The sequence below is a fragment of the Clytia hemisphaerica genome, unplaced genomic scaffold (genome assembly GCF_902728285.1).
Source record: "Clytia hemisphaerica strain Z4C2 unplaced genomic scaffold, Clytia hemisphaerica genome assembly, whole genome shotgun sequence".
NCBI classification, from domain to species: domain Eukaryota; kingdom Metazoa; phylum Cnidaria; class Hydrozoa; order Leptothecata; family Clytiidae; genus Clytia; species Clytia hemisphaerica.
Window position 1 is genome coordinate 106,004 of NW_027104561.1, and position 24,537 is coordinate 130,540.

At 34.1% G+C, this 24,537-nt stretch overlaps 3 protein-coding genes across 3 annotated transcripts; all 3 read left to right on the forward strand.

Annotated features, from left to right (window-relative positions):
- Window positions 1-268: 268 nt before the first annotated feature.
- On the forward strand, window positions 269-15,539 carry LOC136823277 (uncharacterized). The gene is made up of 13 exons (XM_067079459.1): window positions 269-420; window positions 888-1,088; window positions 1,748-1,939; window positions 2,727-2,950; window positions 3,532-3,725; window positions 4,226-4,439; window positions 5,778-6,021; window positions 9,049-9,297; window positions 10,081-10,233; window positions 10,558-10,660; window positions 11,476-11,528; window positions 13,742-13,984; window positions 15,198-15,539. The coding sequence occupies exons 1-13, from the start codon at window positions 372-374 to the stop codon at window positions 15,266-15,268; spliced, it is 2,190 nt and encodes a 729-aa protein (XP_066935560.1). The 5' UTR covers window positions 269-371; the 3' UTR covers window positions 15,269-15,539.
- A 904-nt stretch (window positions 15,540-16,443) lies between these two features.
- LOC136823227 (uncharacterized) lies at window positions 16,444-18,719 on the forward strand. Its single transcript, XM_067079408.1, has 5 exons — window positions 16,444-16,450; window positions 17,285-17,449; window positions 17,675-17,863; window positions 18,128-18,342; window positions 18,573-18,719. Exons 1-5 carry the CDS (start codon window positions 16,444-16,446, stop codon window positions 18,717-18,719), a joined length of 723 nt encoding a protein of 240 aa, XP_066935509.1.
- Window positions 18,720-20,560: 1,841 nt separating this feature from the next.
- On the forward strand, window positions 20,561-22,999 carry LOC136823228 (uncharacterized). The gene is made up of 3 exons (XM_067079409.1): window positions 20,561-20,798; window positions 21,024-21,437; window positions 22,893-22,999. The coding sequence occupies exons 1-3, from the start codon at window positions 20,564-20,566 to the stop codon at window positions 22,997-22,999; spliced, it is 756 nt and encodes a 251-aa protein (XP_066935510.1). The 5' UTR covers window positions 20,561-20,563.
- Window positions 23,000-24,537: the final 1,538 nt, after the last annotated feature.

Below are 24,537 nucleotides of genomic sequence, written 5' to 3' on the forward strand. Positions count from 1 at the left end.
AACATTTCTGAATCACTTTGAATTATTATTATTATGACGAACTTTTGCACTTTGCACATTCATTCCCAAACCTCTTATTTCGAAAATATTTCTCACGTTAATATTTTCTAAATCAACTAAATTTAAAAATAAAATGAAAAATGAATAAAAACTTTGGGTTTGACCTACTGTGAAAGCGGTTTTTTGGTCATTTTTTTATTAATTTAATAATTTATAAATTCTACCAAAACAAGACACGCATTTATAGTACTGTAGTATTATTTTACCCAGTCTTTGACACAGACAAGAACGAGTATCAACCGTATCCATTAATCTATAAGATTACAAGACTTTACTTTTGATTTTCGCTCTCCTCGACGCGTCAATGCCAAATGAAGGTGAAACTGATGGTTGTCATTTTTATTTCCCTCATTGGAATTGGTAAGATAATATCTTGATTTTTTTATTTTTGTTTTCAATTTTAACCTAAAAGCGGCGTTAATCTTTCATCATTATTTCTCAAGTTAAAATGATTTTAGGTAAGATTCGAAAAGGAAAATTATCGATTGTTTTATTCCATATTTAAAACTTCATCAGTGAAATATTAATATGTTTAAAAATCAAAATTCTATGGAATTTTCAACAGTTTACTACTGAAAAATCATATTTTAATGTAAATTTTAGTCATTATTTTTTACTAATTTGAAGCATGAGTAGTCATTTTTAGAAATTCTGGCGTTATTAACGGTCCTAATTGGCGTAAGCCCAAAATTAGGCTGTGGCATAATAAGGGCCGGCGTAAAATGGACCGATAAGGTAATTAACAAAAAATATGTAAAGATATAATTGAGCTTTAGTGAATACCATATTTCTTTCCAAAACATAACCTCGAATATCTTTGTTTTAAGTTTCTACGGAACCTGACCAAACGGGCGCCGTAGTTGGCATCGAGGAGCCTCAAGGGACATGGAGTTCCTGGTCATTGGCTGTGGGTTGTCATAGTTACAATATATCCGGACCATCAGTAAAGAAATACACACGGACGTGTTCCGGAGGAGTTTGTGCGGAGGGAAATGATGTCTATTTGGATTACAATTGTCCATCTGGTTGTAAGTTCCTTTTTCTCTAGATTAAAGGTTCAATAAAAAATTCAAAACTTGATCCTAGTCCCAAAAATTGATGCAAGTGACTTTTAAATTCACACATGGGATGTCATGGGATAAAGTTTTGCAGAGAATTTGAGCGTCTTCCGCCGCAAACTTAAGTCCCAATAAAAATTTGAACACGCGTTGGATTGTAGACGATGCTATCGTCCGTATAATATGTTATTATGATATAACATAGTTTGTATATTATAAAACGTAATATGTTTCGCGGCGGATAGAGTCTGTGTTTACGACAACGGCCACTCCCGTAAAAAAATTCCCCTCTTCACGTTTGTTCCTTTTTTAGATGAAACTCGTCTTAGACTATAGCATAGTCTAGTTGGATTGCTGATTGGTGAAATTAAATTAACGCGAAATTTTAGAAATTAAGTTTTCTATTTTGAAAATTGCCGTTGTCAGTTGATTTTTTGCTCATCATTTGTGAGATAAAATCCACGCAAAATTTTTCAAAACGCGGATTCGCGAAAATCAATACAGATTTTTTTTGTTCGGGAAAATTTTTCGAATTTAAGTCAAAAATTCTGCAAATATTTAAATCTCAAACTAATGATGACTTGCAGTATTTCATCTTTTCATGAATTTATTCGTTATCAATTTTTTAGATTTAAGCCCTGGTTTTGCACTTAATACCAGCGATCCAGACAGAAAGCAGTGTACACTATGTCAAGCTAATAAAGAACACCAGCAATTCTATGACGGCCTATATTCTTTAAGTCTACCATTTATGAGATTCAACCGTCGAAAATTCATCAAAATCTTTGTTAAATCTAAACACGCGCCTAATGGACAACCAGGTATGTTATGTTTGCTAATTCAAAAACTTTTTATTTCACCAATCTCTTTTTGACCTCTTTGGTCTGATCAACTGCTCTATCTACCAACACCACATTATATACCTCTATGCGGAGAAACAGGCTTTGCTTTTAAAAGGTTAAAGGTTTTGTTTTTATAAAAATAAGAGCGATATCATTTGCTTAAAACTCATCAATTTTGATTTACAAGCTTTTTCACATTGTATTGACACGTATGTGGAGCAAGATTGGTCAGAAAGGGGAGGAAAATATAAACATTTTTTCGCTTATGTCAGCATAATGTAACAATAGGCAGACACTGTCCTGATATGAAATATGTGTCTGATATGAAACGGGAACACTTATGTAAAAATAAAACCTTTAAGTGTTGTCAGCTCAAAGTGATCTCCTTATCTAGTAAGCTCGTACCCACTCCCTTTAAGTTCGTTTATTTATCATTCTGGTAGCCCTCACGAAAGGACCACGTCTTTTCAGTAAGATTAAAAAGTAGTACTAGTTGCTCTTGGTATCGGATCGGGATCGGGATCTACAATCCAGGACTTAATTATAGAATAAAACATACTTTTAAAACCCCCTTCCCCCCCTTATAAAATTTTGAGAGAGAGGTTCAGGTTGCTGGGAAGTTTGTTGGGTCAACATTGTACTAAGGGGGGGAGGAGAGGGGAAAATGCATTTTTCAGGGGTTGGTTCATTCTTTTTTTGTCCCGGTTTTTCCCATGTGGTTAGAGAAATTAAAATTTTGATGATACCGATTCTTTTAAATTCTCAGATGTTGAATTCAGGAGTTGGCCATCAAATTCTTTAAACAATGACTACAGGTTACTACGCAACAACATGCCTTCCTGGAATAATAATTTCCCCTGGAACTTCGATCGGTTTAAACGATGGGCTACACAATTTGTATTCGACCGGTTTGAATCTAATGTGCCAGCATTTAAAATTGGGAACTTAACATCTGTCGGGAATACGTTTAAAATGAACATCAAAGGACAGGTAAAGACAGTATACTCCCTTGAAGATCGAATTAGCGAGGCTCAACTGTACATACATTTTAAAACTCATTCAATTTTTGCCTGACGACTAAATTTAAGAGAAATTATGGTTTATTTTGGAAACCTATACCAAACCAATTCTATAATTTACAGTCGTAGACCTTGCTGTATAACATAACAGGTTTAAAAGAACGTCACTAGCAACGGTTTTGCCAAGATTACCCCCATTTACCTAAAATTGTTATTTTATGAAAACTATCTTTGAGTCTGCATATGAGAGTAATGCTTAATGGGGGAGGTGAAACATGTTTCCGAAGGTTAAAAATCTTATTTGCCAGCGGGGTAAAAAACTGAATGTTTTCTACAAGAGTCAAATAACTCTATGTAAATTCAAGGTTTTATATGCTTACCAGAAGACCTAGTATCGTTAAGAAACAGAACTGCCCTCCTCTGCTACGTCTAGTGATGTAGGAAACCTTTTAAACTGGGTAATCGAATCTCTCTATGATTCGAAGAAAATTCTTGCTCTCTTGAAGATCGAATTAGAGAGAAAGTTAACTTTACCTATTTACTCACATACAGGTTACGTACAATCCACATCCGGACGCAGAAACATACGTCAGTACTGGATTTTATCTCTACGACACTGATGAAGAAACGATTTCCATTATGCAAAACAAACGGAAAAAAGTTCCTTCGACCGGAAACTCGCCATTAATCCATCAGTTGGAAGAATTGGGGCCACGTCATCTTTCCGGTCATCATATACGGCCGGGGTGAGTTGATGACACGCCAAAAAGCGTTGATAGGGTGTGTTAGTCCTGAGAGACACAATAGCGAGTTTATCTATTTGCACTTTTGAGGATGCATGAGTGACGGAAGCGATTTGGAATAACCCGAATTTTTGACATGCTAAACCGAGAACTATAAAAGTACTTGTTTACAGTACTCCTCAGTCAGTCACGATTAGACAAATCAGAAGCTAGTCGTCTCCATTGCAAACAAACTCACATACACAAACTCACTTATATCCTAGAAACGTCCGTGCATTCGGCCGAAGTAAATCGGTCTTCGGTACCTTTCTTCAAAAATGTTGTAAATATGGTCACCTGGAAACTTTGTTGTCAAATCCAGGGAAAAGTTACGTAAAGGCACGTAAATGTAAAAATAAACACGAACTCCGTTCTTGAGAGCTGATGCCAATAATTTTACGTCTGATCTCCTGAGTTCAAACAAATTTTAGATTTTAACATTCCTGTTTATTCTTTATTTTCAGGCTTCGACTTCGAGCAACAGTGAGGTTTGTTTTCCGTGGCAACCAGCAAACAACCAATATATTCATCAAAGAGATGGTTCCAAACTTGTATTTTCGCTTGCTTAACATTTCTTTCTTCCAAACGTACAGACACCCTTTATCGAATGATCAGAATCTTTACAGAAATTCTACTTATCTTTCTCACGATGCGACGAAAAATCATTTTTTCGCTTATGTAAGTTGCTGTTACACGTTTTTTTATAAGAACAAACTATATAAGAACACAAGGCTTCAATGGCTAAAATATTAAGAACAAGTTAAGAATATTTGTGGCCTTAAAGTTTGACTTGGCCAGCCCAATTTGTATGGATATGATTCGTTGTTTTATGGGACGGATAGTCCTCAAAATTTAAAAAATCGAAAATTTCTACTTCCGAAAAGAATCGAGTCCATTGAAAATGGCATGTCACTAAAAAGAAAATAATCGGTTTAAATTATAAGTAAGTAGATTGTATTTGTCGATATAAGCGAGATGAGAAGAGCGATCACACTCAGACATAATAGCGAGTTTATGTATCGGAGGATATCGAGGTTGATGGTAAGTAAAGTCGACGCAAAACAAAGTTGATAATTAATGTAAGGCTCCATACCGCTTTTACCTACCTAAACAGACAACGGTGTTTTGGTATTTTTACCGTCGTCGAGCTAAGGGGAAGGCAATTTTGATGACATGTCAACTTTATACCGACTCCTTCGATTTATCTCGAATACATAAAATCGTTAATGCTAAACTAAGAAAGTGACCGCTTGCTAAAGTTACAAGATTAAAAAAAAGTAAGCTCAATTCTATAAATACTTGACCAGAATTTTTCTTTTTCTAGAGATTTTCCTCTATCCCTATCCGAGGGGTAAATCACTTCGAAAAAAGCGTACGAAATGATTTTTGATTTTTGATTTTTTTGTGATTTTTTGATTTTTTCTGTGATTTTTTGATTTTTTTTTTGATTTTTTTGTGAATTTTTGATTTTTTGTGATTTTTTGATTTTTCTGTGATTTTTTTTGAGATTTTTTTATTTTTTTTTTATTTTTCTGTGATTTTTTTGTGATTTTTTTTGGATTTTTTTCTGTGATTTTTTTATTTTTTTGTGATTTTTTGATTTTTCTGTGATTTTTTTGTGATTTTTTTATTTTTCTGTGATTTTTTCATTTTTTTTTTGATTTTTTTGTGATTTTTTGATTTTTTTGTGATTTTTCTAAGAAGTGTACGAGATTTTTTCGAGTAATTTACCCCTCGTCCCCATCAGAGCTTATAGGTTTTGTTTTTAAATAAGAATGATATCGTTTGCTTACTCATCAATTATAATTTGTAAGCTTTTTCACATTGGATTGGCGCGGATGTGGAGCAAGATTAGTCAATAAGTAGAAAATAAAAACATTTTTTTGCTTATATCAGCATAATAACGATAGGCAGACAATGTTCCAATATGAAATATGTGTCTGATATGAAACGGGAACACTTACCTTTAAACTCAATGTTTGATCGGTATATTTTATATTTTTTTTATATTTTCAGAACAAATACTTTGATCCAGCCTATGCACCGTATAATTGGATAGAACCTACAAAGGAATATATGAACTTAATGACTGATTTCCACGATTCAACCTACATTACCAGACCATTGAATACAATCGTAGCAGACTTTAATTATTGTTGGAACAAAGAAGGTTGCAACGAAACAAATCCTAATCAATTAACGGTCAAAAGAGACCGTGGATTCTTTTCTACCATACCTACAGGCTCTGGATTTCCTTTAAGTAAGTACATTTTAGCTTCAAGTGTTACCTTAAACCCTTTAAATACTAGGGATTTTTATCTCCTGATAAAGAAGAATAGAAAAGGCCATTTATTGCTCATTTGATAGCTGCTTTATAACCTCACTTTGCTTCTGGGCGCCTTCAGCAACGGCGAGCTGGGTGCAGATCAAGCTTGAAGGATAAGAAATAAAGTATTTATTTCCCCACATGCACGCACCCATAAAGTTATTTATTTACGGGAAAGATAGAGAATAAATACAACTGCAATCTCAATCCAACAGTGCCAGACAATTTCAAAAAGTATAAAAAGAAGCATAACCCAAAAATAAACATTTCCTTGGATTTTTAAATAAAAAACAACAAGAAAATAGAGTCGATGTTATAGGAATATTTCGACGATCTTTATGTCATGGTTTATGTTTATGGTTGAAAATGATGACATAAAGATCGTCGAAATATTCCTATAACATCGACTCTATTTTCTTGTTGTTTTTTATTTAAAAATCCAAGGAAATGTTTATTTTTGGGTTATGCTTCTTTTTATACTTTTTTTTAAATACAACTGCAGATAACAAGTTCCAAAAGATCTTAGTCTAGCGTGCTTCATCATAGTTATGTGCCTATGGCTGGACGAATAATTCAGACATGGTAGAAAGTAAGCGAAAAAGATGGAAGAGATAAATCGTAACTTACAAACCGATATTACTCCATCCCTGGTCAAAAAACTTGGAAAGCTTTTGTAAGATCCTGGAAGAGATTGTAAGTTCTTACAAAAAACAAGATCTTCAAGACTTCCGTTGCAAAATACTAAGAAAAAGTTACGAACAGTAAGGCTTGTGGACTATAAAATGCCCGATTTCTTAGAAGAATGGACAAAAATACTTAAAAAATAAGAAAGCAAAAACATGTTCAGAACATTTTTATGCTTAAAACTTTGAATGTTCTTATAAAAAAACGTGCATCCAGGCTAGTCAAAGTGCAGTTTCATAACAAAAACGAGCATCTTTGAGATCAAGCTAAGGTGGAAATAGCGGTTGCGTAGTTCTTGGACTGTTAGGTGTAGATTCCTCCTCTGATGGTTTCAAGCTCCTTTTGCATGGTCTGATAGAATCCATTAACCGGGAGGAATGATATAATATATTATCAAAGAAGCTGAGCGTTGTTCTTCCAGAATAACCAAAGAACGTTGTCATTAGTCCTCCGTGGGATTCAAACAAATAAAGAAAGCATCGGTTCGGGCATCGGTTATTTATCTCATGATGTTGTGATATGATATGATCGAGGTCAATTTCTCTTCTGTATTTTCTCCTAAGATGGTACCTTATACAAAACAAAAGAAAGTTCATCAAAAATGCATACGCGAATAAAACCAATGGTATTCCAGCCATAACAATGATAAAATAATCAATTTCACGCAAACATCCAACAGTAAACGGAGCTTGTAAAATAACACCATTCTCGGCAACAAAGCAGGAACTTTTCAATTTTTTGGTGATATATTGATAACATGCACCGCCAACTCTCAAAACATTTGAAATTGTAAATGATAAAACTAAAATACAAAAAAAGACGTGTGAAGCCGTGGGTTTTTGCTCTAAAGATGTTAAGCGTGTCAAGATTTACGTATAAAGATCAATGTACTAAAGCAAGTACTGATTGCCACAATACCAATAAAGACGTCTTTAACCAGCAACAACCACGATAAGGAAGTGATGTATTTTTCGATATAAAAATATTCCAAAATCATTTCGGGACCGTCTTCGAAAATAAAACTTGCCATTAGCACCATGTTTTTCACTTGAAGGAACAAAATTTCATCAAAACCACGACTCCTTTTTTTAACTAAATGTTGGAAAAACTTCCAAGTGAATACTTTACATATACATCCGAGAAGGGCAAAACCGTAGATTGAATTGTTAACGTTCTCGTTTCGATAGATCACGTTATCAAGAACGTTTCCTTTCTCCAACTGATAGAAAATGTAAACATCAAATGTTAGATCGATTGCATCCCAGAAGTATTTAAACAGTGGAATAAGAACAATCGAAATATACAACTTAGCATTTAATAGATCATCGTCCGTGTAGAGATTGCAACATCGGCAATGACATAAAACGTTTTTATAATATAGATGAGCTTCTTCTAAGCTCTTTCCTCTGAATTCCATCAATGTTTTGTACAAAGTTTTGACAAAAGCAAGTAAAACCATCCAATATATTGCTGTCGGGATAATAGTCATTGCCAACAAAGTAGGCTCACTGAAACGAGATGTCCATTTATTCTTTAGACCACAAAACGTCGAGTTCCCGACGATGACTGGTAATTGGTGACAAAACGTAAAATTGTCACTGTTCGTACCCATATTGAGATCAAGAATAAAAATGCCAGGCAAATATATACAGTTACCAGAATGTTAGTCTGTGAAAGTCAAACGTTTTCTAATAAAAATCTGATAATCAATGTCAAACTTCAAAACACATCTACATAAACGTATTATGTCTAACCAAAACAAACGCAATTGTATATTATGTCTATGGTAAACTCATAAGTTATTGATATCACAACAAACAAAATATATAACAAGTGCAATTCGAGAATAGTTGCACGAGTGACTGATTCTTAATTTCGCATAGCGAAAGTATTCTTTTTATGTATCGAGACAATTTTGGGGCGCAAATTAAGGCGTTGGCGTTTGACTGCAAGCTTACTACGGCTCTTCCAGAAAATATCTGTTCATTGGGGACGGAGGATATATCTTTTTTCAAATGAATAACCCCTAGACATTTTCATTTATCACTCCATGGACATGGGTTATACCCATTGACAATCATAAATTTAACTCCCTGGACACCAGAATTTACCCCTGGACATCGCAGATTTACCCCCTGGACAATGCAATTTTTAGGACTATTTTGGGACCACTGGACAATTCATCCTCCTCCTTTTTTTTTTCTGGAAGAGCCCTGCACGGATTATAAAGGACTCAAGTCCAAGCAAATATATATAATTCCTCTTCTCTCGATATAGCATCTTTTCGTATCAAGCATATTTATCATGGTTATTGTTGGGAAAATGATCCTACACAGAATAATCGTATCATCCTATCATCACGATGTCGTGATCGGTTCACACTTGGTAGATACAGATTCCCTTCACATCCATTTGCGTTGTGGCACGTTGAAACGGAACTCCGTGTTCGAACATACGGTCACACTGATGGTTTAATGCAGCTTCATAGTAATGAAGATTACAAAGCTGAATTTATTTCAAGGGCAGGTGAGTTTATTCCAGTCTAATGAACTACTACTTTAAGCATCCAATAGAGGAGAGGTCTGATTGATTGGGGGACATAGAAACGATTTACAGCTATTACACAACAACAGGCCCAAAAAGGAAACTATTAAAGTCGATAATCGTCAGCCGTGCAAAATTACTCGAATCTGATTGGTTTAGAGGAGTGCGATTAATCGTTAATTGCACTATTACCACTTTTTGCACTTTTCGGCGGGGGGACACTTTTGTCCCCTTATTCTTTTCTCTCCCAAGTCCTGTGTCAGAGACTTTTTTTTACTATATAATAAAAAACAAAGACATTTTTTTTCTTCAATATAAAATAGAACAAAGAAATTTTACGTTACAATAGCTTCTTTTAATTGAAAACAAAGAAAAATTACACTGCAATGTTTTCTTTTTAAACAAAAGAAAAAAATGAGGTTTTCGAATGTTTACTGACGATTACCTCGGAATCGTATGTTTTGTCGTGCAATTAACGATTAATCACGAGTAACAAAGGAGAAAATAGTAATTTGCACGAGTCCGAAGGACGAGTGCAAATTACGGTATTTTAGCACTCCAAACCATACGATTACGAGTACAAATACCGGCGGAAATATAGTTTTATCAAAGTGATTTCAAAAACTGCGCTAAATAGCATAATTTCTAACCTCTAGTCTAGAGTAAATATTTATCCACATATTTGTGGCTCTTGTTTGTAATAAACATGGTCTACAGGTTTTGTACTTCTGTGTTTCACTGACATATATTTTTCTCTACTCGCAGGTCGAATAATAAAACCAATTAGCTATACAAGAGGTGATTGCTTGATTGCAAAGGACGAGAGATTGACCATTGAGGATAATGCATTGTTTCATCAAAACACGCCATGCGATGGAGGAGACAAAGAGAATGCTACAAGAGTAAAATATTTGCCAGGTTGGGAAGTTTTTGCTTTCTTATTTTTTTGGTCAATTCTAAAAATTCATGATATGCACCACTGCAATGTCTTCTAACATTACGTCACAGAACCAATAGCTCATTGGTTGGAAGTGACGTAAAATTAGTCAATACGTCACTTTCAACCAATCAGCTATTGGGTGGAACGGAAGACATTGCAATGGTGCATATCATGAATATCTGAGCGTCAAACATAATGTAAATTGTACCTACTGTACCATCGAATATCCTCTCCAAACACGTGTAAATCGTATCGAGGTTTTATAACTCTGTTATCACTAAAAAACATTCCTTCATTTATAGATTACTCAGCACATTACAACATTTTGAACATGAAAAATATCTTACAAACCACTTTACCGGATGGTTCGAAAATATTACTGGTTTGTGATCCAAAGAGAGATTTGTAATTTGAATTTTCTTTCTCAGTTATTATACTTTATATCTATGCCTTGAAGAGATACTACCATAGAAGGTAGAAGTTTTTTCAAAAGTAAAACCCTTGTTTTATACAAGAAGTAAAATCCTAATAACAGCAGATCAAGCAAAGATCAGTTTCAAATTATTAAAATGGGAATCAGACCTAAAATACCTTAGTTTCGCCCTACAAATAAAATAGTATTAGAACAAAATTCTAGTCTCAAAGTGCCAGCAAGTAAGAACAGCCCCATAAAATTTTTTCTGGTTCTTATGTATAATAAAGAGAGGGTCAGAATAAGAATGAGAATGCCCTGGGTGTTAAGTGAAACTCATACATAAGGATCAGCCAGCGGGCCAATATGAAACGACAATGTTCCCCGAGCCGTGGGGGGGGGGGGGCACTCAAGGTAAATCTTCTACCATAAGTGCGGCCCTTAAGGGTATATTTTCCAAAGCTTCCCAAAGTGCACTGTAAGGGTCGAAATCAGCAAAGATGAGAAGTATTGCTCTCTAAGGGTGTAAAATTTCGAAAATCGGACCATATTTTGCCTGAAAATGGTCAAAAATCTTCAAGAAAATACACCTTGAGGGTCGAATTTTCGCTCAAATTTGCGCAAATTTCAAAATTTTCTCTGCACTGTAAGGGTCCGATTTCAAAGGCCTAATTTTGGCCGCATGTATGGTCGTTTTTGATTGAGTGTCCAATCCCCTCCCCCAGGGCCCCAAAGATTCTTAGGATTTTAAACAGAAAACAATTCTGATCTAATCTCCTGTCTACTTACACTTTTAATCACCATTCAGGAAAAAGGTATCAAATTGTCATTTTACCTCGGATAATGGACAACATTGGAAAGGTATATCAATTTTGTTGTATTTGAAAAGCTTTCTTCTCGTACCATGCTTGATATCCAGAGTGGACAAAAAGGATATGGCCAGACAAAGATTATGCTAATTACAGAGCAATTTGTGCCACAGAAGTTCTATTTCTCTTTTGTTAGTTGCGCTGGAAACATCGTCATATGAAGGATTTATTATACACTGGATATACAAGTACCTGATTTTTGCTAATTTCTCATGTTCTAGCTATGTCCGCAGTAATGATATTATTGTTCACTCTCCTTCCCTCATTAAATGATTTTTCGATACATTTTAATTGCGTTTTATATCAAAAGTCACTCATCTAATTCCCAAAAGAGACTTAAAACTTTCCCGTGAGAGTCAGATTCTTCTATTTAATTGCCAATTATAAGTTGTTATGACGTTTCAAGTTGTGAGAAAGGTCAAATCAACGATGTAAAAATAATAGATAACCAACTACCTCTAGAAGGCACTTCTCCCAAGAGAACAACCATTGTTTTCCTATTGAAATGAGCACTCCTTTAAATAGCTCTGTGTGCAGTGCGTGTTATGCTTTTAGCTAGATTTTGACACACTTTTTGACATCCACTGAATTGATTGAAAATTTGAAGTGTTATTTACTGCAAATTTTGGAATTTTTTTCAAAAGATGAAGGTATCAATCTTTAGACAAATTGACTACGGATCGGCCTGATACCACTTAATCTTCATCTGGATAAATAAACGCTCATAAAATGATGTTATCTGAAAAATATATGTGTGATTTGAAGTGCGATATCTCACGAATGAAAAGTGTATGAAGGTTGCCTGATACAAAATAAACAGATGAATATTTATAGAACAATAATATCTAATTAAAAAATTCCTTCTGTGAGGCTGCCTATAGGAAAATACACTTTTTCTAACCCAAATTTTGGAAAAATATACATCACGTGATCGATTCTGTCCAATAGAAGGTTGCAAATGAAGCAAGTTTTTATTTAATTGCACTTTTTACGGTGCAAAATGTCATTAATATTTTTACAACCATAACACGGATGTTTTTTGAGAATCAAGGCAAGTTGTCTATCTATTATTTTTACATCGTTGGTCAAATAGATGTATTGTGTATAAGAAATTGAATGTTGACACCGGAAATTTTCAAACTTTAACCACAAAAAAACCACCTTGCCACCACGTGCCTCCAAAAGATTTTCATACCACAGTGACACCAAGAAGCTCAAGTCTAATGTTTGCTACTTTTAGCTCTTGTGGTAACAGTTTTGGAAAGATATTCCCAATTGAATATCTCGTGTTACTATAAGCATTTTGTTTGATTTTTCTTGTCTAATGATGTTTTTCTCACATTAGATTTCACAAATGTATCCGGCTTGGTATTCTAGCCTTACTTTCAAAGTTTTTTCCCTTCAAAGATACGAAAAGAAAACGCTAGAGAACTTTTTTTAAATGAGATACATTTCAGCCGTCATGACAGTTTTCCTTTGCGGACATAGCTAGAACATCAATTGTTTTCTGAAACAAAGAAAATACAATGGTCGCTCTCCACCGTTTTATGAGTCATTTATCTAGTGTCTCTTATAATTCCTTGGTCATATAAGCACTCTCACTAGATACTCTTCTCATGTCAGACACACAATGCATTCCACAAAAATGTACTCTGTACCAGAGTGTATCTCACGTTTTCACAAAGTACAATAGCAGCACTTCTCCAGTTGCTGCGTTGAAGTTTTTATAAGATGTTCACATAATTGGTTATTCAAAACAAAAGAGATCACGCGTTCTTTAGAAAAATATAATAAAAGTTTTTGTTTGAATAGTTAACGACCGATCCAATGACAAAAATTCTTGTAAAATGTTCATCTTGACCCCACCTTCTCTCATCGTCTCCCCTCTCTCACCAACACTCTATCGCAGCGGCCAGATCTCAAATGAGAAAAGACAATGACAACAGACCCTCTACGGCAATGAATTTTAAAATTAGCCGTAGACACAGACAAACAAAAATGAGGCTGTCATCAGTCTTTCAATGTTTGAGACATTTCATTTATTGTCTATAAAAATCTTCAGATACTTAATAAGAGACAACGTCATTCCCTAACCTTCAAAACGAACGATTTGTAATTTATTAACATTTGGCTGAGGAATGTATTTTCGGAAACCCCTTAATACCGAAATTTTATTACATGTTGTTCATTTCTTATCCTTCTCAGGGCTATCTCCATCAGTCAGTCAAATCAAATTCTACATGCCAACTGAAGATCTATTTTACGGTTATTGCAACGAAGCCAAATACCGTTGTTCTTGGAATTTACTATTAAATAGAGTCTCGTATTTGGACGAGGCAGCATACAATGAGAAACTATCAGACTTAAATATGGTGTCTGCAACGAATTTGGACGATATGTCATTAATGATCGGTACATCCGCTTCAAGCGAAGATGACACGATAGGATGTAAGAAGGTTTTTTTAAACGAACAAAAATGAGTCCGAAATTCCTCATTCGTCATCCTCATTCCTTGAAAAAGTACTTCCTTTAACGAGATAACTTTTCGCGGGCTTAAACTTTGCGGATTTCGTGGATTTGGGTGTCATACGCAAAATTAAGCCCCATCGGGAATTTGGAAAGGGCCTCTCCGTAAAATTAAATCCCCGCTAAAAAAGGGTTTTTTTTTGCAATTCTATTTTTATCCTTTTTTTAATTTTTGTTTACCTGAAGGCACGCAACACTCGAAATAAATTATTTTTATAATTTGACTGGGGAAAAAGTTTTGTTAGTTTCTCATCCCATTCCATTTAAAGGTTTCGGCTCTTAACAAAAATCTTAATTTCTACCCATCCGCGAAATTAAATTCCCACGAGATCTTAAAAATTCCGCGGATGAGCTCAACCGCGAAAATTTATCTATTTCTTTGAGTATCAAGGAACCAAGATGTCTTTTTTTGGACTTGTTTTTGTTTTATTTATCTAAAATCGTCGGCTTTTAGAGGTTTTCTTCTTTTTGCAACCCTGTCTTTTCTATCTTCATCATAATCCGTAGGGATTTTAAAGACTTAATGTCAACCAATAATATCCTACTGGGTCTTCGACACAGGCTTAAATGACACGACTCCTTATTTTTCTTAACAACCTTTTCAATATCAATGTTTTATTTACTAAAGTTAGTCTTGCTCTTCTTGAAAAATACCATCCGTATTTGTGAACCTATTGGAATTCAAGTGCGGTGAAGTGGTTCATCATTACCCTTTAAATAGAGCTGAAAGCGAGTTTGTTCTATTGCGAACAAAACGCAGGCCTAACCCGCAAAATCGTGGGCGGTAAAAGTGCTAATTTGCTATCGTCCTCAGTCAGTCAGGATCTAGACAAATGAAGGACTTAGCAGTAAATGCCTCACAATAGGTTTGCTGATATTTACGTTCATAGTCCAATATTATAAGACTCTTAAACTGGGTCCCGTTGGTGGGCTAAGGGGAAATTCAAAACTGGAATCCCTGGTGCATTGCCTTAGACCAGTAAACTCTTTACCCAGCTGGCACACAACGTTGTTTCAACATTTATCTAATGTTCACAACGTCCATATAATGTTAGATGAACGTTGAAATAACGTTGTGTGCCAGATGGGTGAACATTACTTCACTGACTACATTTCTTTTTTTAATGTTTTTCAGTATCCGCGCATGGAATCTCCACACTTGAATCTGGGAACGTTTGGGCAAAAGTCTATATTTGGACGAACTGACGAGGCTCTTCATCAGATAGTATCAATATACTGGAACAACCAAATATAATTTGGTCATGTCGGTTATGAAAACTGTTTTGTCGGAATTTCAAAACTTACTTAGAAATATTAAGTTTCATTCGCTTGATTCCTAGAGTGGATCTCTTTGCTCAAGGAACTTTACGAATGAGGAAAATGAGAAAAATCACTTTAGAGTTTTCTTCATTTATTATCAATGATTTATATGACATAAAAATCGTGTTTTATGAAAATATGATTCCTCAGGATGCAACATTATAACGGAAAAAGTTTAATTTTCTTTAGTTTCCAGCTCCCATGATCTTAGAATGTCTAATGTTGATGTGTGAATTAATACCAACTTTAAATATGTATTAAAAATTGGCAGTTCAGTACACGCTTTTTTTATAAGAATGGTGTAAATCCATTTTATCATGGATATTCTTAACTTTTTTGGGAAAATCATCCTAAAATATTCTTACTGCATTCTTAGGTTAGTATCCTAATTCAGACTAGATTTAACATTTAGTACATACGTCTCAAGCATAAAATGTCATTTTTGTGAAAGGAGTGAGTAATATATAAATGCTCTAAAAATGGCATTCTTAGCTTGAGTAGAAAAATTCCATGATGGTGATATTCTTAGCATTATTCTTATTTTTTGGCTATTTTCATCAGGGACATTCTTATAAAGTGTATTCTTATAAAAAAAAGCGTGTACATCTAGATACATTGCTCTATATGGAAAAATTTGCAAGTATTGTGAAAAACTTAGAAATTAAAGGAAGTCGATGATAGTTTTCTATTTTTCGATAGTAAGAATTTGAACTTATAAAATTCTTCCGGCTTTTCGTGAATTCATCTTTCAATCCTTGCGGATATCCGTAAAAAAAGGTTCCTGTCACTCTGTGAGAGTTGATGCACATTAAATGATTAAAATTTAAATAATACTTTGTTGGGGAGGATAAAATTATACTCACGCGAGGTTTTTCGTTTTCAATTTTTTGATGAATTTTAAAAGTATCTTTTATCTGATGTTTTAACTTTTTGGTTCACACTATATTCTTGACACAATCTTTGGCTTTTTTTGCTTGATTTAGTATCTTATTAGGAATTCATTTTAGAATTTTCACATGGATGCGTTCAATAAATTCATTTTTGCCTTCATATTTCTACCGATGGCTGGTAAGTTATATAATCCATAACTCGAACACTCATGGCTGGAAAATAGAATTGTTCGAATTATAGAAATTTCGAGTTATGAAGATTGGTTTATAAGGTATTGTTAGCTAAAGGGACCAGAAAACTTGTTCAGAGTTAAGACATTCTAGTTATACAGTTTCGAACGAATTCGTTGGCACTGTGAAAATTCCCTAACAAACTCAAACTCAATTTGAACAGTTGTGTCTGTTGAAGGATTTTGACTCCATAAATTTTGTTGACATTTTGAAAAACTCTTTATCATTTGCATACCAAACCTCTACTCTCCTTAACTCGAACGGTTTCGTCCCCTTGACCGCTCAAGTTATAGTAGGGGGAATTTTGTTCGATTTTTTTAAATCGCTCGATTGTTTTGTTACAAGCCCTTGTTATACATTTTTGGAGCGATTTTACAAAATGCCCTTTACTATTATGGAAATTCATCCACTGTATTAAGATTAGATGACAAGGCTGAAAAGAAGTAGTCCTTGAACAGACATGTTCGCGGCATGTTAACTCTTTCAGGACGGCCCCATTTGGAACGATACTTTTCGGCTGCCGTAACTTTTTGTGAGGACCTATTTTGAGAATCTGGCTGAGAAGATAGAACATAAAAAGAGCTTTCCAACGAACCCAAACATGACCTATTTAGATTGCTCCAAAGCTGAGATAATTGCATCTGAAGTTGGAACTTCTAAAAAACGAAAAAAAATCTATTGTTTTCAATTTTCGTTGTCCTGAAAGAGTTCAGCTTTCTATAAAAACGATTAATATTAAACAATCGATTACCGTTGTTTTTTTCTACTTCTTATTGTGCAGGTGTGTTTGGAAACCCGCCAGGTACTTGGAGTCAGTGGAGTTTATTGAAGGGCTGCCACAATAATGGAATCAATGGGCCATCAAAAAAGCAATTCATCCGAACATGTTTGAACTCACCTTGCACAGGACAAAGATACTATGCGGATTACGATTGCTCATCAGGTTGTAAGTGCAATGATATTGATGATGAACAATTATATTCAAGTGTTTATTCGGATTTATTGCTTTAATGATATTTTCAAATTTACGAATTTTTAAGTTTACCTTGGAATACAACTTAACATTAGATTTATTTTAGTGTTTCACTAAAATAGGGATAGACCCTCTCCAATCTCAGCTCTGTCGATGTCCGTCAAATAAATTTATGGAAAGTATATTGTTGATTTTTAGATATAGTACCTGGTGCGATTGTTGGTGTCTATGGGCGTGACCAATGTGGTCTGAATCCTGAGAAACCTTGTAATAGTGGAGAGAATTTTGATGGAGAGTTTTATTTGGATCTACCTAACATGAAATTTGATGACAATAAAAGAATTCAATTATTCATCAAATCTAAACTTGGAACCAATGATAAACCAGGTATGCCTTATAAACCTTACTCCTCAACTCGAAATTACCTTAAATGGAACAAAATTGTGTTCCCCGCCGTGGGTGTCCGAGTTATGGAGGCTCTACTGTATAATAATATTAGAAAATGTCAAAAGATTTCATGGTAATCTTAGATTTCACGTTGATCTTATGGATGAATTCATGCATGTTCATGATTCATGGCAAAAAGCAAGCGAAAGAAAACGGTAAATCTTTTGATGTTTAGTTAAAACAATAATTTTGCAATAATTTTAGATCTTGCACTCTATCATAATATTCCGAGTCAATCGTTTGGGGCGAATGGTCATTTACGCGTTAACTTGATAATTGATGGTGATAATGAATTGCCGTTTCATAAAAAAGTATCCAGACAGTTTGTATGGTATCGCTTAGAATCGGCAGCCAAAGAATTTAATACCGATCAAATAACGACCCTTGGAAATCGATTTGGGTTAATCATCTTATCCCAGGTAAAAGTCTTTTTTTGTTAGAAATTTAAAAATCATAGTTACAATTCAGGTTCATTTTATGATTTTAAGTGAAGCCTAAGCTAAGTATAATGCAGATATTTCCTCGATAGTTTAGGCAGTGAAAAGTTGAGTTTCAATTTTTTGAACAAACAGAACAAAGCCGTCCTTAGCTTTCGGCAATGTTATTCATAAGGGTGAGAACTTTCATTTGATCACATTTTATCTTACAGGTTACTTTCAATCCATCAAATGAACAAAAGACTCATCTCAGTGTTGGTTTTGATCTTGGCCATAAACATTTAAGTAGTCCGGAACGAGTCATTTCCGTTATACAAATGACGGAAAAAAGCGAAAGCCCCGGCTCAACCCCGAGGTAATTGACCTGGATGAAGTTGGTCCATTTCATACAGGAAACTTTTCGGTGTACCCAGGGTAGGTTTTTTTTCTGTCATTATCATCGATTTCTTGAATAATTAAATTTGCGTCCATTTTTATTTGGTTATACATATCTTTAACTTCTTTTAAGTGAAAACCTTCATTGCAAACACCACAGCTTAGCTTTCCCTGAAGTTAAAAGGGACATAACAGTACTTGTGAAATTTGTAAACAAAACTGTATGTAGCGGATACAAAATCAAAACAAATGTCAAAATAAAAAATCAAAATTGTTCAATTGTTTTGCAAGTTTGTTTTGGATGCGTGATTTTAATTGTTCTCTTTAATGACACGTGGTTCGTGCAATGTTTACATTTTAATACTGTCTTTTTACTTATACTGTTTTAATCACTGTCAAGAAATTTCTCAAAAATATTCATACAATCAAAAGATATCAAACAAAGTTTGTTTTCGGTTGATTGACAATAGGCTGGTTTTTTTCGTTTTTCACTACTTTATAGAGTCAACCAGCAATAATTTTTGTTTGATATCTTTTGATTGAATGAATATTTTTGAAAAATTTCTTCACCACAGTGATGATGATCTAAGATTGAAGAATCACTCCTGTGAAAATGGTAATCGTGGTAATCACCTGTTTAAAAACTAAATGTATCTTTCTCTAGATTTCGAAATAGACTGACACCAAGAATCTTATTTGGAGGTAACGGCATAACAAGTCATATATTTGTCCAAGAAAGAATTTCACAGTTGTATTTCAATCTGGATGATTCGAACACGTTCAATATGAAGAATCATCCTTTGACCACCTCGGAAAATGAATTCAGAAAAGTCGCTCATTTGTCTGAAAACATCATTAACAAGGAAGCGTTTACTTACGTATGTCATACAAATATTTGATATATTTGTTCTTTACACGTTTTTTTATAAGAACATCCGAGATTTTTGAAGCCTTAAGTTTTTGAGTTTTAAGTTAAGCCTTAACAAGTTCTAATTTTCAACATTTTTTTACCATTTGTGTCCCTTTTCCTAATAAATTGGGTGTTAGAGAGTCTTCTTAACTTGTTCTTAACATTTTGGCCATCGAAGTCTTATGTTCTTATATAAAAACGTGTAGTTTTTTCTCATAAAAAAGTCTGTATTTAACCTTAACTCCTTCAAGAGACTTGCTACTGTATCTATAACGCAAAATATAAAGTTTATCTAAATATAATCTGTAGTCCAAACAAAAAAGTAGTAACACTTGTTAAAATTCGAATTCCATAGTGGGATGAAAAGATAATTGTGAGCGGAATTTTATCAAATGAAACGAAAATTTAAATAACAATTGGATAATGAAGATGAAAAATGAAGGAAAAAAATCAAATATATGTAGAATTCGTACTTTACTATAATGTTCCCCTGATTATATATCGAGACAAATTTAAATCATCAACATAAAGTTGTTATGACAGAGTTGTTATCAGCATAGATTATAAAGCGCGAAGGGCTAGATGGAGTACTTAGTTTTTAATGAAAAGTGTGCCGTGGTTAGGTAAGAAACCCTACCTAGGTCACGGGACATTACAATAGAATTTCAGCGCTTGACCAATCAGAAGCTTCGCAGGTTTTCGAAAACAATAGCAACAATATTCTTTCCGATATTCTTTTTTTTTTCCTGCAAAGGCTTAAAGCACGACATTTAGCCCTTCGGGCTAAATCTATGGTTATCAATCACCCTGTTTCTCATGATTCATTGCGCAACTTTAAAAATGACCCCTTCGATTGACTGGACATTTCTTTGAGGGAAGTAGTCAAACATTTGTTATTGTTGATTTTAGATCCCCTATATGGATGGAGTGACGGCGCCAAACAGTTGGATTGAACCACGAAGACGATACATAAACAAAATGACAGAATTTCAAGATTCTACATATCTTGCTAATCCAATCAGCGCAGTGATTGCTGATTTTAACTACTGTTTCAATCAAGATGGGTGTGAATTTGCAAATCCAACTAATTTTAGGTCAGATAGAGCCTCGCTACCGTTTTCAACTATCCAAGACGGCTTGCAGATGCCATCAGGTAAGCCACTATTTTAGATTTTAGTTGTTCCATTTTTATCTCTGAATTCAAACTTTAGCAACCATAACATAAAGGTAGCAAGGCTTAATCAAGGTTGAATGTCGATGCAGCAAAGACCCCGTAATGACCCATAACTCAAAACTATCAAATAAACCACTCCTCTTGTCACTCAATTAGCAGAAAATATACTATGCTGACTATCAGTAATCTTGATATATTTTGTAGAGCCATTTCGAATCAAATTCAAGGAGCAAGGATATTGCTGGACGTTGGACAAAACATCTGGTTATAATCAACTCATTCTTTCATCAAAATGCCATGACGTATTTTCACTCGGTAGATACCAGTTTCCTGCACACCCGTTTTCATTATGGCATATCGAGACCGGTTTGCGCGTCGAGCGTCATGGTAACGCTAACAATGATGGGAATGATATACATCTTGGGAGCCAAGAAACGGATGAGGGAGAAACCTTTATATCGAGAATGAAATGTATGATGATTATTAATAGTTGGTCAAGAGCTAGTTGTGTTTATCCCAATGGTAATCGATTGATGCTGAAAGGTGGACGTGATCACATCACCCAAGAAAATCCGTGTAAATTTCCTGGTGTGGACACGAGATCGAATTATCTACCAGGTAAGAATTTTCACATTGAAAATGATGTAATCAACGGATTATGTAATATATATACCTCTTTAAATGGAATTTTTAACACTTTCCCCTTCGAGCATTTTGGACCATTTTTTGATAAGAGAGTCCTTAAAATCTCAAGATTAATGGCTCTGGTCATAGTGAAAAATCAATTTCAGGATTTGAAGATAAAACCTTATGTTTTCGCTTCTTTGACATGTTTAAGAACAAACTGCTTTTGAAAAAATGAATTTAAGTAATTACATCATGAGTAATTAAGGAATAAGTGTGACATGGACCTTAATAAAACGTCATAGCGACGCTATTCATATACTTTTCACAAAAAAAGCCTAATCTCCTTGGAGAAATCATTTTCATTGTTTCAAACTTTTTTTAAGTTGATAACAAATAATCTCTTTATTTAGATTTTTTCGGAAAAATTTTCTATTCGGCTAGATCCCAAGTTATAACTGTTTTCGTATGGAAATTTAGTGGAAAAGATTGCCAAAAATGAGGTTTTTTGGAGATTTTAAAGGAAAGATACTTCCATAAAAATTTTTCGAAATTATATTTTTAGATACTAAATAGATACATCACCTGAACCAAAAAAAATTCCAAAATGTTTGCTTTTTACCGAGATTAGAGCTTTGAAAGGTGAAATACTCTTCTTCGAAAAACTCTTCGTTTTCTTCTTCATTTAAATTTTTTCATTTCAATTTTTCGATTTTTAAACTCTAAAAAGGTAGGCTTAACAGGACATATAAAAAAAGTAATCCATTAATCTTTTTAAAATGCAGAAATTGCCATTTAAGTTGGTGTAAAATCGAAAAATTGGGTATTTCCAGAGCCCTTAACAAATGCTATGATCTCGAAATTTTGACAAGTGATAGATATGCATAATTCTTGGGATAATTTGAAAAATTTTGGTTCGCCAGCCTGTCTGATTGGTATTTATTTTGCAGACCAGAATGTAATTTGGCTGAAATTCGTTTTTGAAGTCATCTGACTTGAAATTTGGTTGCACAAGTATTACATCTACACGGCGACCCCGCGCAGGAACTCAGGAACTTATCGACCTTTTAACATGAAATTTTGACCAATGGTTGATATATACTATAGTATAACACTCTTAGACAGTGTGCAAAATATCAGTTCAGTCACGTGTGTGGTTGGTTTTTTACAGACCCTTCCAAATTTCTTTTCGGTAATCAATCATCCGATTTTGTGATATTTTGTCTGTAAGTCAGTATCATCAATATACATAACACTAATCTAATTTCAAACCCATAACATTTCCCAATCCATGGGTCAATGATGCCGATTTTTGTTTGGTGCACGCAAAATTGAAAGTCAATTGGATAAAACACAAAGCCCGGTTAAAAGTTTTACAAGCATCGGTCCTGATAAACAAATTTTTTTGAAGAAATGGAAAGCATGATTGTGTTTTTTTTTTCGCTTTAGATTACTCAGCACATTACAACGTTTTGAACATGAAAAATGTCTTGCAAACAACCTTACCGGATGGTTCGAAAATATTACTGGTTTGTGATCCGAAAAGAGATTTGTAAGTTAACCATATTGGTAGTATAAGAATGAGTATTTATTAAAGTGTATTTCACATATTTTGAAAGTCTTCGATCATCTTAACTTTTTTGGACCTACCTCCGGGTACCCCGGTGGAGGTTCTATGAATTAACCCATGTCCGTTCGTCCGTCCGTTCGTCCGTTCGTCCGTCCGTCTGTCTGTCTGTTACCAGTTTTTCTCAGGATTGGCTCATTATTTTTTTCTGATTTTTTGCACAATGATGCAAAATGGCAATGCCCAGAACGTGACGGAGCCCGATTTTTGAGAAAAAGTTTATTTGGGCAAATTTGGGCCAAAAAATACCTAAAAATAGGGTTTTTTGGGCCTGAATGGTTTAACCCTATTAGCCCCAGGGGGGGTAGAATCTACCACGCTGGAGTTCTTTTGTTTATATCTCGGAGAAAAATTTTTTAAACGACTTGAAACTTTCTGACTTTTAATAAAATCTTATTAAGAGTATTTGTGCCAAATTTCAGGGTCATAGGTTGTCCAAATCAGGTTTTATGACTTTATTGTGAAACATGACATAAAACCCAGCTAAAATCGTATAAAACTCAAAATTTTAAAATGCTGATAACTTCTAAACTATTAATTCAATCATTTTCAAATTGTGACACGTGATAGGCATTGATAATACAAATTTAAAAAATCAAAAAAAATTTTTTGAAAATCAAACAGAATTGAAATATCTTTATTGGTTCGACTGTAATAGACATTTTTGTACACAATATTTTTGGGCTTTTTTCCGACAGGTGGAAATTTTGTGATGACGTCATTTGAATGAGGTCATCAATTTTTTTTTTCTTCCTGGAAAATTGTATCATGTTGGAGAACATCTGTACCAAATTTCATGGCCATAGCTCTTCTAGATCAAAAATAATCGAGGGTGGTAGATTCTACCCCCCCTGGGGATACTAAAGTCAAAAAAGCTTGGGGCTAATAGGGTTAAGTGATTTTCGTATTTGGGGAAATTCCTTTTTACCATTTTACATTATTCAACACACAAGCTTTATTTTTCCATTCTGAATTTTTGTACAATTATTGTCACTTTTTTCTTATTTCCATCTGATGTTAATCATTAAGTAGGTCCATTCAGCATGTCACTTGTTTACTTTTAAGACTATGTTCTAAGATATATCAATTTTCCTAAGAAATGGGTCTTTAAGAGTCCGCAAAGCCTTTAAAATATTCTTAACTTATTCTTAATAATTTACATTCTTATATATTTTGTTCTAATAGAAAAGAAATTCATTAAAAATCTTTATTTTGACTTTCTAGAAAAAGCGTATCAAATTGTCATTACAGTGTGGATCCTAAAGGCCATAAATGGAAAGGTAATTCAAGCAATTTATAAAGCAAGAAACAGAATAAGACTAGCCAATGAATTTCCTGTACAATTTTCATATCTTAAAGTAATAGTGACATTGACAATTGACATTGCCACACACAAAAGCATTTAGCGCATTATTTTTTTTTACTTTCAAGTGCCAAATAATCGGGGGGGGGGAGGGAGGTTGGAAT